The sequence below is a fragment of the Astatotilapia calliptera genome, chromosome 7, assembly GCF_900246225.1.
Source record: "Astatotilapia calliptera chromosome 7, fAstCal1.2, whole genome shotgun sequence".
Taxonomy (NCBI): domain Eukaryota; kingdom Metazoa; phylum Chordata; class Actinopteri; order Cichliformes; family Cichlidae; genus Astatotilapia; species Astatotilapia calliptera.
In genome coordinates, this window is record NC_039308.1 from 10116684 (window position 1) to 10131545 (window position 14862).

Here is a 14862-nt window from a genome sequence, read left to right on the forward strand (position 1 = left end):
AAAAAAGTCTCATTAGCTGGCAGATGGTCTGCTGATTTACCAGATAACTAACAAGCAAATTCAGCTTTCACGAAGGTTGAAGTGTCAGTGTCAGGTTCCCCAAATGAGCTTGATTTCTATTCAGCTACAATGACAGAAAAAGTAGCAAAGAGACGGAAAATTTAGAACAGATCCACAGGTGGTCTGACAGGAGGAGGTGATGTACAACGCCAGGGAAAACTAGATTCTCCAAGCAAAATACCAACAAAATGAAGAAGTCACTTTAATTAATGCAACTATGTTTGGCCACACTGAGCAGCTGCACCCTTCTATTTGCTTTAAGCTGTAATGCTGTAATTCTATCTAGCCTTGACAGCACAGATAAACAAGCCTCCCTAAACTCCTTCTGCTTTCTGTCTTTATGTCAAACACTGTGATAATTAGCAGATGGCTGATGAGTCACGAGGCGAGAAAAAAAAACAACAACCCTAAAACAGCTAAATGCTGAGAGCACATACACAAAACTCCTCCATGTTTCACTAGTTTATGTATCCAAGCGTCAAAGTGTCATGAAAGAGGTTTTTTCCTTAATTAAATCAGGTGACGTGCCCATGGTTCATCTACACAGGTGCTATCATTTACAATGTCTGATTAAACTTCTCCTGAGCGGTTGAAGAGCTTGAAGAAGGACAAAGAAAAATGAGTGCACATGCTGTTCTGCACATGTAGCTGAGATATAATGTACGAATTGTGAACATTCTCAAAACTGTATTGTACATAGGTTATACTTTTTTATTGTGTGAACTTTATTTTTGTGGAACTAAGGTTCCGTGTGTTATTGTTGAAGTGGGACATTAATCAGTGTAACGCCACCTGCGGCCACATTGCGGGTGTGGGGTTTCCTAGCCAGAGCTGTACGGACTCCACACTGGGTGAGGAGAAGCCTGCTGCCGCTGTGTGACACTGATTTTGCTGCTGCACTCTGTTTTATAGGAATAAACCCTGTTTCCAGCCAGTCCGTGTCTGTTGTCACAACGCAGTCGACCATTTCACATCTGCTACATAAAAGTGGTGCCGTGACCCGGATGCATCTGATCAGCCGCTGCTGATCGCTGAGGTTGAGCTGAACACTTCCGACACCTGTAATATAAGTAAAATTATTCTGTGGGTCAGCAAAAAATTTCCAGTGTTCTGTTAGTAGGCATTTCTCCCAGTTACACCTGTTAGAGTCTAACTGAGCCGTGTTTACTTGTGTTGTATTTTTCTGAGTGATAGGTATTTTTGTATTCCTTTTGTTTCTGATCCCCTTTGTAGTTATTGCTAACCTCCTGTAAGCAACATGGCTGGTAGGGGCCAAGACTCCTTTAACCTTTTCACGCCAGTCGCTGGGAGAGGTTGGAGACTGTCTGGGGCAGATGAAGTGAGAGACAGGTCTATAATGTTGCGTGATGAGCCAGCAGAGTCAGATGACATTATTCGAAATAAAGCTCATGAGCGCCAGTCCTCAACCCCTGCTTTGAGCGACGACAGCACACACAAAGAGCTACGTGAGCTCATTGGTGAATTGGGAACCCAGATAGGTGAATCAATCGCTAGCCGGCTACTATCCAGTCAAGTCCCACTTGGTCCAAACCAGACAGCTCCAGCCGAGTCCCCCAAAGTTAAGAGCCCTGACACCACTCTCGACCTCTCCAAAGTGAACTTAGTGGTCCGACAAGATATCAAAGACCCACCTATGTACAGAGGTGATGATGCGGATAAGTACTCTGTTCATGAGTGGATAGACATGATGGAAGTGTACTTAGAGAAGAGAGGGTTGTCTAGAGCCGTGCAGGTGGATGAAGTCTTAAACCACCTCCTCGGCAGAGCTAAAAACATTGTTAAGGTGGGTTTGAAAAGTAACTCATGTTCTGGTGTAGTGACCAACCCTGAGACCATCTATGCCATACTCAGGCGTTATTTTAGTGATAGTCCTGGCTCCTGTCAACCACTGGCTGACTTCTATGCCACCCAAGCAGTTGCAAAAGAGACCCCAGTAGACTATTGGGTGAAGCTTAATATCGCTGCTGAGGCAGCTGACAAGCATTTACAGCGTCAGGAAGGCAAAATGGAGAACATGGAGGCAGAGATAGCCATGATGTTTATCAGAAATTGTCCTGATCCCAGCCTCGCCTGTGTTTTCAAATGTAAGCCCATCAGTAAATGGACAGTAATGGAGGTTCAGGAAGCCATTGATGAACACCAAAGAGAGTGTCATGCAAAAAAGAAGAGCCTGGGCTCTGCCAGACCCCATCCCCTCCTCGTGGCCACTGCGACAACCACAAGCGAGTCGCCTGAGTTTGAACTGAACCATGCCCAAGTAGGTACAGTAAAATGTTCCCAGGACAGCCCGGGTAAGGCTGCTGGAGCTGCCGCTTCAGACCCAAGTGCTCTAGACCGCGTGCTCAGTATGCTGGAGAGGGTGTTAGAGCGCTCCAACCAGCCTGTCCACCCCGTAATTAGACCACAGCCTCTAGCCTCAGCCAGGTTCCCTTCGTGCCAGGTTTGTGGCAATAGCTCACATTCCACGCGCACTCACTGCATGAGAGAGAGGAGATGTCTAGGTTGCCTGGAGGTTGGGCATCAGAGGAAAGACTGCCCCAGAGCAGCTGAGCCCATTACCCAGCAAAATAATCCCCAGGGAAACTAGGGTGCTTGCACTTGAGAGGGGACAGTGTGAGCGAAGAGTGTGAAACCCTCAATCCCAGTGATGACATACAGACTGTATACAAAGAAAGCCTGAAGTGTGCCCCACCTGGTACTGTTGTACTTTCCCAGAATATAGTAAGACTTGATGAGGCAGACAGCCTATTTTACACGAATGCATTGGTGAATGACAAAGTCTCTTTGCAGGCCCTTCTTGATACAGGTTCCATGGCGTGTACCTTGAGCGAAGAGGCGGAGCGAGAGTTAAAGAGCGCTGGGGTCGCATTGGAATTAAGCGACACTCGTACCGACATTGTGCTAGTGGGCTGTGGTGGAGTTCAGGTTAAACCCAAGAGTATATGCGAGTTGAAAATGGAAGTGTATGATTGTACGTTCAGAGTGCTTGTCCTAGTGGTCCCCGGTCAGAAAGATCAGTTGATTTTAGGGACAAATGTTATCAAACACCTCCTCAGACACTTCAGGCTGTCCCCCCATTTCTGGCAAGTCCTGAGCAAACCCGAATCAGCAGAAGCGCCTGAAATAGTGCAGTTTCTGAATATGCTGTCTGGCATTAACCGGTGGAGGGGTGACAAAATGCCAGATGTCATTGGCACTGTCAAACTAGCTCAGGCAGTGACTCTACTCCCCAAGCAAGAGCACCTTGTATGGGGCAGACTGCCAGCGTCATCACCCCTTTCCGAGGGCAGCGCCATTCTGGTTGAACCACCAAAATCGCAAACTCATAAAAAAGGTGTCATTGTCTGTAGAACTGTGGTTTCTATGAGTGGCGATAGGTGGGTCCCTGTTCGAATCCTGAACACATGTGATAAGCCTATCACATTGAGACGAAATGCTAAGGTAGCAGATGCTTCCGCTTGTGTAGCTGTTGAAGATCTCGAAGTGGCTTCTGACCAAAACCCAAGTGAGACCCTTAGGGTCCAGAGCCAGACAGTGTGTAGCGACGCACAGAGTAGCCCTCCCTCCTGCCCTAGCCTGCGTGACAGCTTGCAGAAGATGGAGTTGGAGGACCTAGACCTCGACTCTTGTGAAGTCTCAGACCACTGGAAGGCTCAGGTACTGCAACTGATCCACAGGTATGAGGATGTCTTTTCCAAGGGTAAGCTGGACTGTGGACTGGCAAAGGATTTTGTCCATCGCATCCATCTGTCTGACGACAGGCCGTTCAGACTTCCCTATCGGCGCGTCCCTCCAGGGCAGTACCACAAGTTGCGACAGGTGCTCACAGAGATGGAGGAGCGAGAGCTGATCCGCAAATCCAACAGTGAGTGGGCGTCCCCACTGGTACTGGTGTGGAAGAAGAATGGAGATCTCAGAATATGCGTGGACTACCGCTGGTTGAACGCACGCACAGTCAAGGATGCCCATCCCTTGCCCCACCAGTCAGACTGTCTGGCAGCCCTGGGAGGTAACGCAATTTTCAGTGCCATGGATCTCACCTCTGGCTTCTACAATATTGAGATGGCAGAGGAGGACAAAAAGCTAACGGCCTTCACAACACCAATGGGGCTCTACGAGTTTAATAGACTCCCCCAAGGCCTGTGCAACAGCCCGGCGAGCTTCATGCGTCTCATGATGGGCATATTTGGCGACCAGAATTTCCTAACCCTGCTGTGCTACCTGGACGACCTGCTTGTTTATGCACCCAATGAAGCAGAGGCTCTCAGGAGGTTGGAGATTGTGTTTAGCAGACTACGTGCCCATGGACTGAAGCTGGCCCCCAAAAAATGTCATCTGCTCCGAAGGAGTGTGAGATTTCTGGGCCATGTTGTGACTGAAGGCGGGGTTTCGACCGATCCTGACAAGGTTAAGGCGATCACCGCTATCTCAGAGGCTGATCTCATGATGGAGGACGGGGTTACGCCATCCCAGAAGAAGATAAAGTCGTTTCTGGGTATGGTAATGTATTACCAACACTTCATACAGGACTGTTCTAAGATTGCCAGACCCCTTTTTACCCTGACTGCCGCTCCTAAAGGAAAGAAAGTAAATGCCCGAGGTGCTGCTTCTTTCCGGAGGCTCAGCCCAAGTGATTGGAAGAAGGAGCATGTTGACTCGTTTGAACGCTTGAAGGCTGCACTCCTTGACTCCGTTGTGCTTGCTCACCCTGATTTCAACAAACCATTTATCTTGTCGACAGACGCTTCACAGGACGGCTTGGGTGCTGTGCTGTCACAAGTCCAAGAGGGCGAGAGTAAAGCACGTCCCGTTGCATTTGCCAGCAAGGCCCTCGCCCGTGCACAGAGAAACTATCCCGCCCATCGCCTTGAGTTTCTGGCGCTAAAGTGGTCTGTCTGTGACAAATTCAGCCACTGGTTGAAGGGGCATAGCTTTACCGTCTGGACAGACAATAACCCCCTAACATATATTCTCACGAAGCCCAAGCTTGATGCATGTGAACAGAGGTGGGTGTCAAAGCTGTCCCCCTACGACTTCAGCATCAAGTACATTCCTGGCAGTAAAAATGTCGTTGCAGATGCACTGAGCAGGCAGCCATTCGTTCACAACCGTGTTAGTCAGAGACTCATGACTGAACCCTATGCAACCCTGTTAGAGGAGTCGCAACAGGTCAAAGAAATCTCGGTTCAGGATGCATTCAGGCTCAGTGCCAACCACCAAAGTGTTGAGTGTTTGGCCCCTGCAGAGAGCCTAGGGTGTTGTTCCCTGACTAATGATGAAGTTTCCGCAGTCTTCGCAGGCCACGCTGAGTGGGACCAAGGCTCAAAACAGAGAGCAATCTCCTGGTTGACTCAAGAGCTAGATCGGTTTCCCTCACTAGGCCAGAACACCTTGTCTGCCTTCTCGCTCCAGGAGCTACAGGAGGAGCAGAGAGCAGATGTGACACTGTCTCAAGTCATTCCGTTCGTCGTACGTGGTCGGCGTCCATCACGTAGAGAAAGAGCTCACCTGTCGCACAGAGCGCAAAAGACGATGAAACAGTGGGAAAAGTTGAAAGTGTTGGATGGTATCCTGTACAGAGTGAGCAAAGACCTGCTCACTGGCAAAAAGCGCCATCAGTACGTGACCCCATCCACATTAATCAGTCAAGTCCTGTCAGGTGTCCATGATGATGCTGGCCATCAGGGCCAAAGCAGAACTCTGTACCTAGCCAGGCAGAGATTTTTCTGGATCAACATGGAGCATGACGTTCGCGAGCATGTCAAGTGCTGTAAACGTTGTGTTGTCAGCAAAACACTCGAGCCTGAGGGGAGGGCTCCTCTTGAAAGCATTAAAACTACCGGTCCTCTTGAGCTCGTCTGCATAGACTTCTGGTCCGCAGAGGATCACAGGGGCAAGAGTGTGGATGTTCTAGTAGTGACTGACCATTTCACCAAGATGGCCCATGCTTTCCAGTGCTCAGATCAGACGGCAAAACAAGTTGCGCGCCAGTTGTGGGACAGATATTTCTGTGTCTATGGCTTCCCTCAAAGGATCCATTCAGACCAGGGCGCCAATTTTGAGAGTGAGTTGATCCAAGAGCTGCTGCAAGTGGCCGGGGTGCAGAAGTCAAGAACGACACCTTACCACCCTATGGGTAACGGTCACACCGAAAGGTTTAACAGGACCTTGGGAAATATGATCAGAGCCCTACCTCCGAGGGAGAAGCACAAGTGGCCTCAGATGTTGCAGACATTGACCTTTGTCTACAACTGCACCGCTCATGAGTCCACTGGTTACGCACCGTTCTTCCTAATGTACGGGCGTATCCCCAGGTTACCAGTGGATGTCATGTTTCACAATGTTGCAAGGGACAATGATGTAATAGACTATGACAGTTATGTAAAAAGGATGAGAGATGACCTCAGAGAAGCACTCGCATTGGCCCAGACTAACACCGGAGCTAGTCAGCAGCGTCAAGCAGACCTGTACAACAAAAAGCAGAAAGGTGTTGACATTGAGGAAGGAGATCGTGTCCTTTTGGCAAACAAGGGCGAACGGGGTCGTAGGAAGTTAGCTGATAGGTGGGAGTCGACCATCTACACTGTGATCTCCAAGAACCCCACATGCCACACGTATCGCATCAGGAACGTCAAGAGTGGACAGGAGAAAGTTGTCCATAGGAACTTGCTTTTGCAGGCTAATTTCCTGCCCATAGAGTCCGAGGGCGAACCAGAGATGTCTTTTGCCAGTGAATCAGAACTCGGCCAGGAGCAGAGTCAATCTGATGGAGAATCCCCTGTCGCTGATCCTGAGGACGATTGTACTGAACGCACAGCCCGTTGGGTGGCTCAGATGACGGATGACTGTGTCCCGGCTCCTAGAGGACCCCAAGAGTGTGACAGTATTGGAGACAGTGTCTGTGCGCAGTTGGATGATGAGGAGCATCAGGACAGTGACAGTGCCAGTAGTGAAGTAGCTGCTTACCCTGAAGTAGATGATGACAACAACAGCAGGGCTTGCACTACCCCAGTTGAGGAGGGAACACTACCAAGTATCAGTTACCCTGAAAGTCAGCCAGTCAGCGAGGTTGGGAGCCTCGTGAAACATGGTGGTGTACCCCCAAGTAATGCAGCAGGCCAGATCAGGACGAGAGTGGGTCGAATAGTGAAGCCTGTGAATAGGTTAATCCAGACTATGAAGCAAAGAAACCTACAAACAGGCAATGTAGTGAGCAGCTTTGCCAAGAACTTGTTTCTGTGAGGGCTACTTGTTTTATATGTTGGGTGATTTTCATGTCAGATGTTAACACCTATTTTGAGATTGTCTTCAGCTCAGAGTACTATTCATCATATAGTAGCTGTTACCGTGTTGTTTGGTCAGGATAGTGTATAAGGCACTTTCTCTTGCGAGTAAACATTAGGGGGTCTGGCCAACTTTCTTCTGTTTACTTTCCCCATGAGTTGGGAAACATATTTGTTGCACGTATCACCGGGTAGTGAATTTCCAGATCACTGACAGTTACGAATTGTTATATGTGACGCTCAGTTGCTCACCCTTACCTAACGGGTTTTGAGAAGTTCAGGGGGGAGTATGTAGCTGAGATATAATGTACGAATTGTGAACATTCTCAAAACTGTATTGTACATAGGTTATACTTTTTTATTGTGTGAACTTTATTTTTGTGGAACTAAGGTTCCGTGTGTTATTGTTGAAGTGGGACATTAATCAGTGTAACGCCACCTGCGGCCACATTGCGGGTGTGGGGTTTCCTAGCCAGAGCTGTACGGACTCCACACTGGGTGAGGAGAAGCCTGCTGCCGCTGTGTGACACTGATTTTGCTGCTGCACTCTGTTTTATAGGAATAAACCCTGTTTCCAGCCAGTCCGTGTCTGTTGTCACAATGCAGTCGACCATTTCACATCTGCTACACACACATTCCTGACACTTCTACAGTCTTTTAAGGTTTTTACATAATTCACAATCAAACACCCAACAATAGAAAATAAACCTAAATGACAACTAGGTCTGTGCCATATCATATTCTCTAATATAATACTGGTATACATTTTTAGGTGATATATAAAAATGTCATAATGCAATATCATTGCTATAGCAACACCGTGCATTTAAGTTTCCAATGCACTTAACAACGATTCAAGCCCAGCAATCTCTGACAGCAAGAGATGTCAGCCTCCAATGATGATTCAGTACCTAAAAAGACAGTAACCTCTAACAAAGCACAGCAGTTTTTACAAATGTGCAAGAAAGTTGTTCCTGGTAAAAATGGAAACAACAAAAATGTTTTCATCACTTGATGCCATTTTATGCCATTTAGTGTTTAGTTAGCAAGCGTTTAGTATTTAGTATTTATTTATTTATTGTCATTGTCAAGAACAATGAAATTGCGTTTGGGGCTTCTATACAACCCAAAAAAAAGAAGAAAATAATAAATACCCCTTAAAACCCAAGTGTACATATTTAACCCAGTGTGACTCCAATGCAATAAGACAATCCTTAGCAATAATGTTCGTAGAAATTCAGACAAAGACCTGAGAAACATGACAAAATACAACAATGCAACCCATTCAATATTATTGTACTGTGAGATATGATATCAGATATGATAGTTATCTATTTAAGAAAGAGGGGGGGGGGCAGGAGGGGGAAGAGAATAAAGATATGATGCACCAATGCAGACCAGTTCATTGCTATTAAGAAGTTGGATATGGTTATTGTCCGTGAGAGGGGGGCAGAGAGTTCAGGAGCCTCACAGCCTGTGGATACAGGCTGTTGGCCAGTCTGGATGTTCTGGCCTGTATAGACCTGTACCTTCTCCCTGAGGGCAGCAGATGGAAAAGGTGGCGCGCAGGGTGATGTTTGCAGTGCCTGATTCGCAAATTACCGTTGACCACAGCAATCTGCTAGGAACCGAAGCAATCACAAGGAAGCTTTGTTCAGGTCGCACCCTCCTCTGCCAGCTAGCCAGAGAATACACATTGTTCCCAAGCGACCAGGGGCTGCCGGATGGTCATGAATCGGTCTCTGTGTGACTGAAGCTTATAAACTCATTTGATGAGCTGGTTAAGCAAAACATTGGGAATCAGTCAACTAAACCAAGACCTTAAGTTCTGAAAATGATCAAACACTCTTAAAGCATTTTATTAAATATTAAATGAAATGTTCTGAATGGTTCCAGCTTCACAGTGTGCACTATAATTGGATGGATGGACTGATTGTGTCTTACCACTGGTTCACTGTGTGTTCATTAATTCACCAGAAAAAAAACAACAACAGGTTCCAACAAGTGAGTTTCGTATAAACTAGATTTTAACCCTCTCGAAGCAGGCGTTGCCGATTTGCAACAGTTAAAAACTAACAACCCGATTACCCCATATACATATTTTTTGAGTTTCTTTTACTCAGAAGTACCACTGCAGGACTTGGTTGTGCATTAGCAACAAAAAGTTTAATTTGAGCCTGAGAGGGTTAAATGAGGGTCTCTCAGAAACAAAAGTCAGAAGATGAAGGCCTAGTTCTAGTTAATATTCAACTTCAATGGTGCAGAGACCAAAGTACAGAAACGTCGTCAATCTCTGTTTTAACTGTATGATAACTATCATATTTAGGGTAAGGACCAGGTTTAAGAAAAATAGAGTTGACTGCTTTGTTTCTGTAACACAGTTCCAGGATTTCATCAAACCTACAGTTAATCAAACAAGAAGGTAAAAGGTAAATCATGGAGGTTAAAAATATGTTTGAATACATGTTTGTTTGTTTTTTTTTTTCTTTTACAAATTTCAAGTTTAATTAACTTGTGTATTAAATTAGTTGACTTCCCCCCCCCCCCCCCCCCCCCCCGTGTGCTACAAATCAAAATGTCATTAAGTGAGCAAACACAGACCTGATTAAAACAGCGTCCCTGGATTACTATTTCATAACATTTCTATTTCACAGTCTAAACTGCAGCAGTCTGATGGCATATTAAAGGTGCTGCTGCAAGTGCAAAAAAGTGAACTAAGAGCTGTCAAATGATGTAACTATTTCAGAGCCTTATTGGCTGCTGAAACACTCCACCGACTGCATAACAATGCCTGTGTGTCAGCCCTGATAATGCCACACACACACTTACTCACACACACATAAATAAACAGCACTTCTAAACAGGCTTACGCATACTGATGCACACATGCTCATATTACCGTATACATTAACAAACACCAAAGTTACTCACCAGCAGTGTTGGTCAAGTTACTTGAAAAAAGTAATCAGTAACTAATTACTGATTACTTCCCCCAAAAAGTAATCCTGTTACTTTACTGATTACTTATTTTCAAAAGTAATTAATTACTTAGTTACTTTTTAAAAACACGATTTACAACCTGAATAGGTAACAAAGCGATAGATCTTTCAGCCCAATTCTACTTTTTCTGCATAACCTATCATACAAAATGTAATCAAATGGAAAAGTCTCCTTTTAAAACTTGTTTTATTAGTTCTAACCTTTTAAATTTATGCATCAAGCAAAAATTTTATTATATGCAACATTCTCTGACTTGAATAAATTAGTTTAACATTTAAAGCTATTTTCTGCACATTCCAGCACATAAAATAAAATATTTTTTGTGTTTACACTCACTCTTTCAAATAGATGCAAGTAAAACACAGCAGAAAATAAATTAAGTCAAAGACTAGCGGTCCTTTTGCTCTATTTTCACCATTAAAGCAGGAGTAGAGCAGGCGGAGGTTTACCCTGGTGCAGGTGTGTTGCAGCGGTCAGTGGAAGAATCCGCGAGTTTCTCTGTGAGTTTCCCATTACAACGTTGCGCACTTGGAGCTTGTTTAGGGTTTTTTTTCGGTGTAAAAAGAAGTTTTCTTCCCACGCACAACGGACACTAATGTTTTTGTCACTTTTTATGGAATCAAACTCAAAGTAAGGTCAGTACTTCCATGCTTTAAACGCTACACGCTCATACTCTCTTCCACACTCGATATATGATCCACTGTTGATCTGCACACAGCTGTTTTCACAAAGGTCACACTAAGAAGGCAATGAGATACATAAAACAGAAAAAGAAGAGATCAAAATGAAGAGGAAGAAAGCACTGCATGAGACATTCTCGCAAAAAATCACGGTTTTAGTAACCCAGTAACGCAGCGTTCCTACGGGAAAGTAACGGTAATCTAATTACCGTTTTTGCAATAGTAATCCCTTACTTTACTCGTTACTTGAAAAAAGTAATCGGATTACAGTAACGCGTTACCTGTAACGCGTTACTGTAATCCGATTACTTTTTTCCCATCTCTGCTCACCAGTGCTTAGATTTACCGTAGATTTGGATGCATAAAACACAACACACACACACACATGCACACACACACACTATCCAGCTTGTAGCAACTTCTGCAGCTTGGGGGCAGAGATACCAGCTGTGAACTCTGCACTATGAATTTAAAGACAGAATTCAGCAAATTGAAGCTCAATTACTGCCATGTTGCGAGATAAATGATCCATATTCCCTCAGTCCTCTCCTTATTCACTTTTCTCTGCTCCTCTTCTTTTTAGATTCTGCCCCCCGCCTCTCCTTATGTCAATCTCTCTGTCCCTGCACCTTCTTTTGTAATCCAACAGTTTCCTCCTTTCCCCATTAGCATCTCTCTTCTCTCACACTTGTTAAAACAGTTCCCTGTTCTTCTCGCAGGAGAGAGGAGGAAGGCTAAAAATAGCTGTTCTTGAGCTTACTGTTTTTTTGTCTCTAACCTGTATTCCATACATCAGATAATATTTATCCTGAACAACAACCACTCAACATCTTTGTTCCTGACTCTTCTCTGGCACTGCAGCAACTTCCCAAACCCCCCGCCCCCGCCCCACTTCTGCCTCTTTACAGACATTTGCAGATGTGTGTGTGTTTGGAGCTGCAACATCAAAAAGTTGCCACAGACTGTTTGTGATGGAAAAATAGCTGCTAAATGGCTAAAACGATTTCTGCGCTCAGGATAAAATCAGTGTGAACTGCAAATGTAAACATGCCTTAAATGCCGCTCTGTATCAGAGCAGTTGGTACTTAAGCAGTGCAAGCATTTAAAATGTTGACAGCTGATGCCACAGGCAAAACTGTTTCTGACACCAGAAATCATGGCAGTTAACACCAATCTATACATAAATAAACGGATATACTAGGGTGAAGACAAATGAATAATCGGCTCAGATGACAGAGAAACCCCCCACTTCCCTCCCACACATACACACACATATACTGGAAGAGCAAATGGCCATCTGGCTGCTATTAAAAGCTAAACTTTTTATGTTGTTTCCTCATTAGTTCAATACTTTTTGCCAACAACACAGCGATAGGATAAAACGGGCATGGAAGAAGGGGATGAGATACATAAAACAGAAAAAGAAGAGATCAAAATGAAGAGGAAGAAAGCAGTGCATGTGATGCCACAGGGCATAAACAAACTGCTCACTGGCAAAGCTACGCAGTAAAATAAACTTCCCCTCAGAAAGCGCTTTAATATCCCAAAATGCTAAAAATATTGCTGCAGCTCAGACAACAGACAGACAGGGTTTGCCACTTTCCCGGTGTACAAAAGGCTTCAGACCGAGAAAATCTCAAGGCGCTGTTGTGTGAGCAGGACAAAATAATTCAGGAACAGGTTGTTCCCACTATCGGTTCAATCCATTTTTGTTCACCCTGGGAACAAAACTGCTGATGCAAACTATTTGAAAATAAGATAGAGTGGACAGCAGCATTTTTGAGGTCATACAATGGATATTTCATTGCTTCTTGACTTTCATTGCAACAAAAACAATGAGTATATATAGAATCCTGAATTGAAATCTGTAGGGAAATTCAATAAAATTTAACTTTCAATGAGAAAAAAAACTTTTTAGATATTATTTGGAGAAAAGTCAGCAAACATTTTAAGCAGTTTTAATCAGAACTCAGTGGTGCTTATTTAGTTTATACTTCAAAATCCCTTCTTAAATAAGATGACTGCCAAATGGTAAGAGAAGGACTTTGTTATAACTGGAACAGTCAAAGGAATCAAAAATGCAGGGAAGTCGACAAATATTGCATGCTATATGTAAGACAATAAGTCAGGTTATGTTAATGAATAATTCCACTTACCATCTTTGTCAGCTCTTCTGAAAATCTGTGAACAGAAAGCAAAACACTGACGTCAGTAAGAGTAATTGTGTTGCAGTAATTTGCATGAGGTATAAACAGGAACACTGGATCATTTCAATTCTAAACTATTTGCAAGTCAATGCAACAAATCAATTCAAAAACAATTTCTAAACTATGGTATTCAGTGGAAGCATTACACACAAAAGAGAACAGGGCCCAGTACTGAATCCTGAGGAATGCACTGGAATTTTCCTGAAAATTACTGAAATTGCTTTAAATTAATATCAAGGTCGAGGTCATTGTGAATTCAGAAAACTAATTTCTGGTCAAAAAATCATACAACAATGATGATGAAGGTCCAGACATATTTTTATAAAAAAAATTTATGAAAAAAGGAAATAAATCATTATTTTCATTGTAACAAAATTTTGAACAAAAACTTTTTTTTGGCCAGTCTTCAATGCTGTAATCTACGTGCAAAAGATAAGACTGGGACCATGATTTCCATTTGTTCAGCTAGTGAACAGATAACATTACACGAGTCTGGAAAAAATGAATGAAAACTAAAACTCTGCTGAATTGTGGAAACATAAACAAAAGCAGTTATTCTAAAGTGAGTAAGAGAATGACTAATTCTCTCTCTGGAGCAGAATCCAGACAGCGAATAACTGGCAATAGAAATAATCAGTCTACCATTCACTGTTTTGACTTTTACTTCCAACACGGCCCTTATAGGAGAGCTCTGCAGTCCATACACTGAATCCACACAAAGGCTGAATCTGGCACACAAACACACTTTGAAATAAAACGTATCTAAAACCAGATAAGGTGCAGTGGTGTGCGATAAGGGTTTGTTAAGAGCCGCACAAGTGAAAAGTTTATTAGTGCGTAAGAAGATGAAAACATGCAGACACACAAAACGAAGTCACTGATCTGTAGCTGATTGATGATTACTTGCTGTGTGTTTGTGCATCACAATTTATAGCTTGAGTGAAAGCTCCTTCCCTATGTCAGGACTGGTACTCTCATCAGCGTTTCAGAGTGCGATATGAAGCGATCATACTGAGGAGTGCCAGAATTCAGCACAGCGACGAATTGAAAAACACAGAGGGAGATGCGGTGAGGGAGGCACAATGAAATAAGGCAGGCAAGACAGAAAAGAAGAAGACAGTATTAATAATTCCGACTGTGAGAAACATAACCAAATTTTTAAGGCACGTTTTGTTAGAAACTATAACTACTAAAACATACGGAAGGAAAAGAAAGTGATTCTGTAGGAGGAAAGTGCTTTTACTGGGAGAATAGGGACTCATTTTCAAAAGTATCCACAGCGGCTAAGAGAGACAAGAAAAGATAGATGTTAAAAGGACGTGTTATGTTCATTTCCAGCTTCATATCTTTATTCTTGACTCTGCAGTAGTTGCAACTGCATGCACAATTGGGGTTTTTTTAATCCTCTTTTTAAAAATTTAATTCTAGCCTAAAGCTCCCGTGTTCAAACACTCACTAAAATAAAATGAATAGCTTTCTTTTGAATGGCTGCCCCTTAGAAATAAAAGATTGTTGGAGACTGTGCTCACAGCAAGATTTATATCCCTCAAATGAACAAATCAGGGATGGAAGCTCTCACTGATATCATATGGACCTGGGAGTAGAAAAAAC

The 14862-nt window shown here is 43.8% G+C and overlaps 1 protein-coding gene across 1 annotated transcript in view; it reads right to left on the bottom strand.

Moving 5' to 3' along the window:
* necab2 (N-terminal EF-hand calcium binding protein 2) overlaps nucleotides 1-14862 on the bottom strand; it is a 151684-nt gene that overhangs the window by 133886 nt on the left and 2936 nt on the right. Inside the window, exon 2 of the mRNA XM_026172965.1 lies at nucleotides 13201-13225. Coding sequence (XP_026028750.1) covers nucleotides 13201-13225 — 25 coding nt within the window. The remainder of the gene's footprint in view (nucleotides 1-13200; nucleotides 13226-14862) is intronic.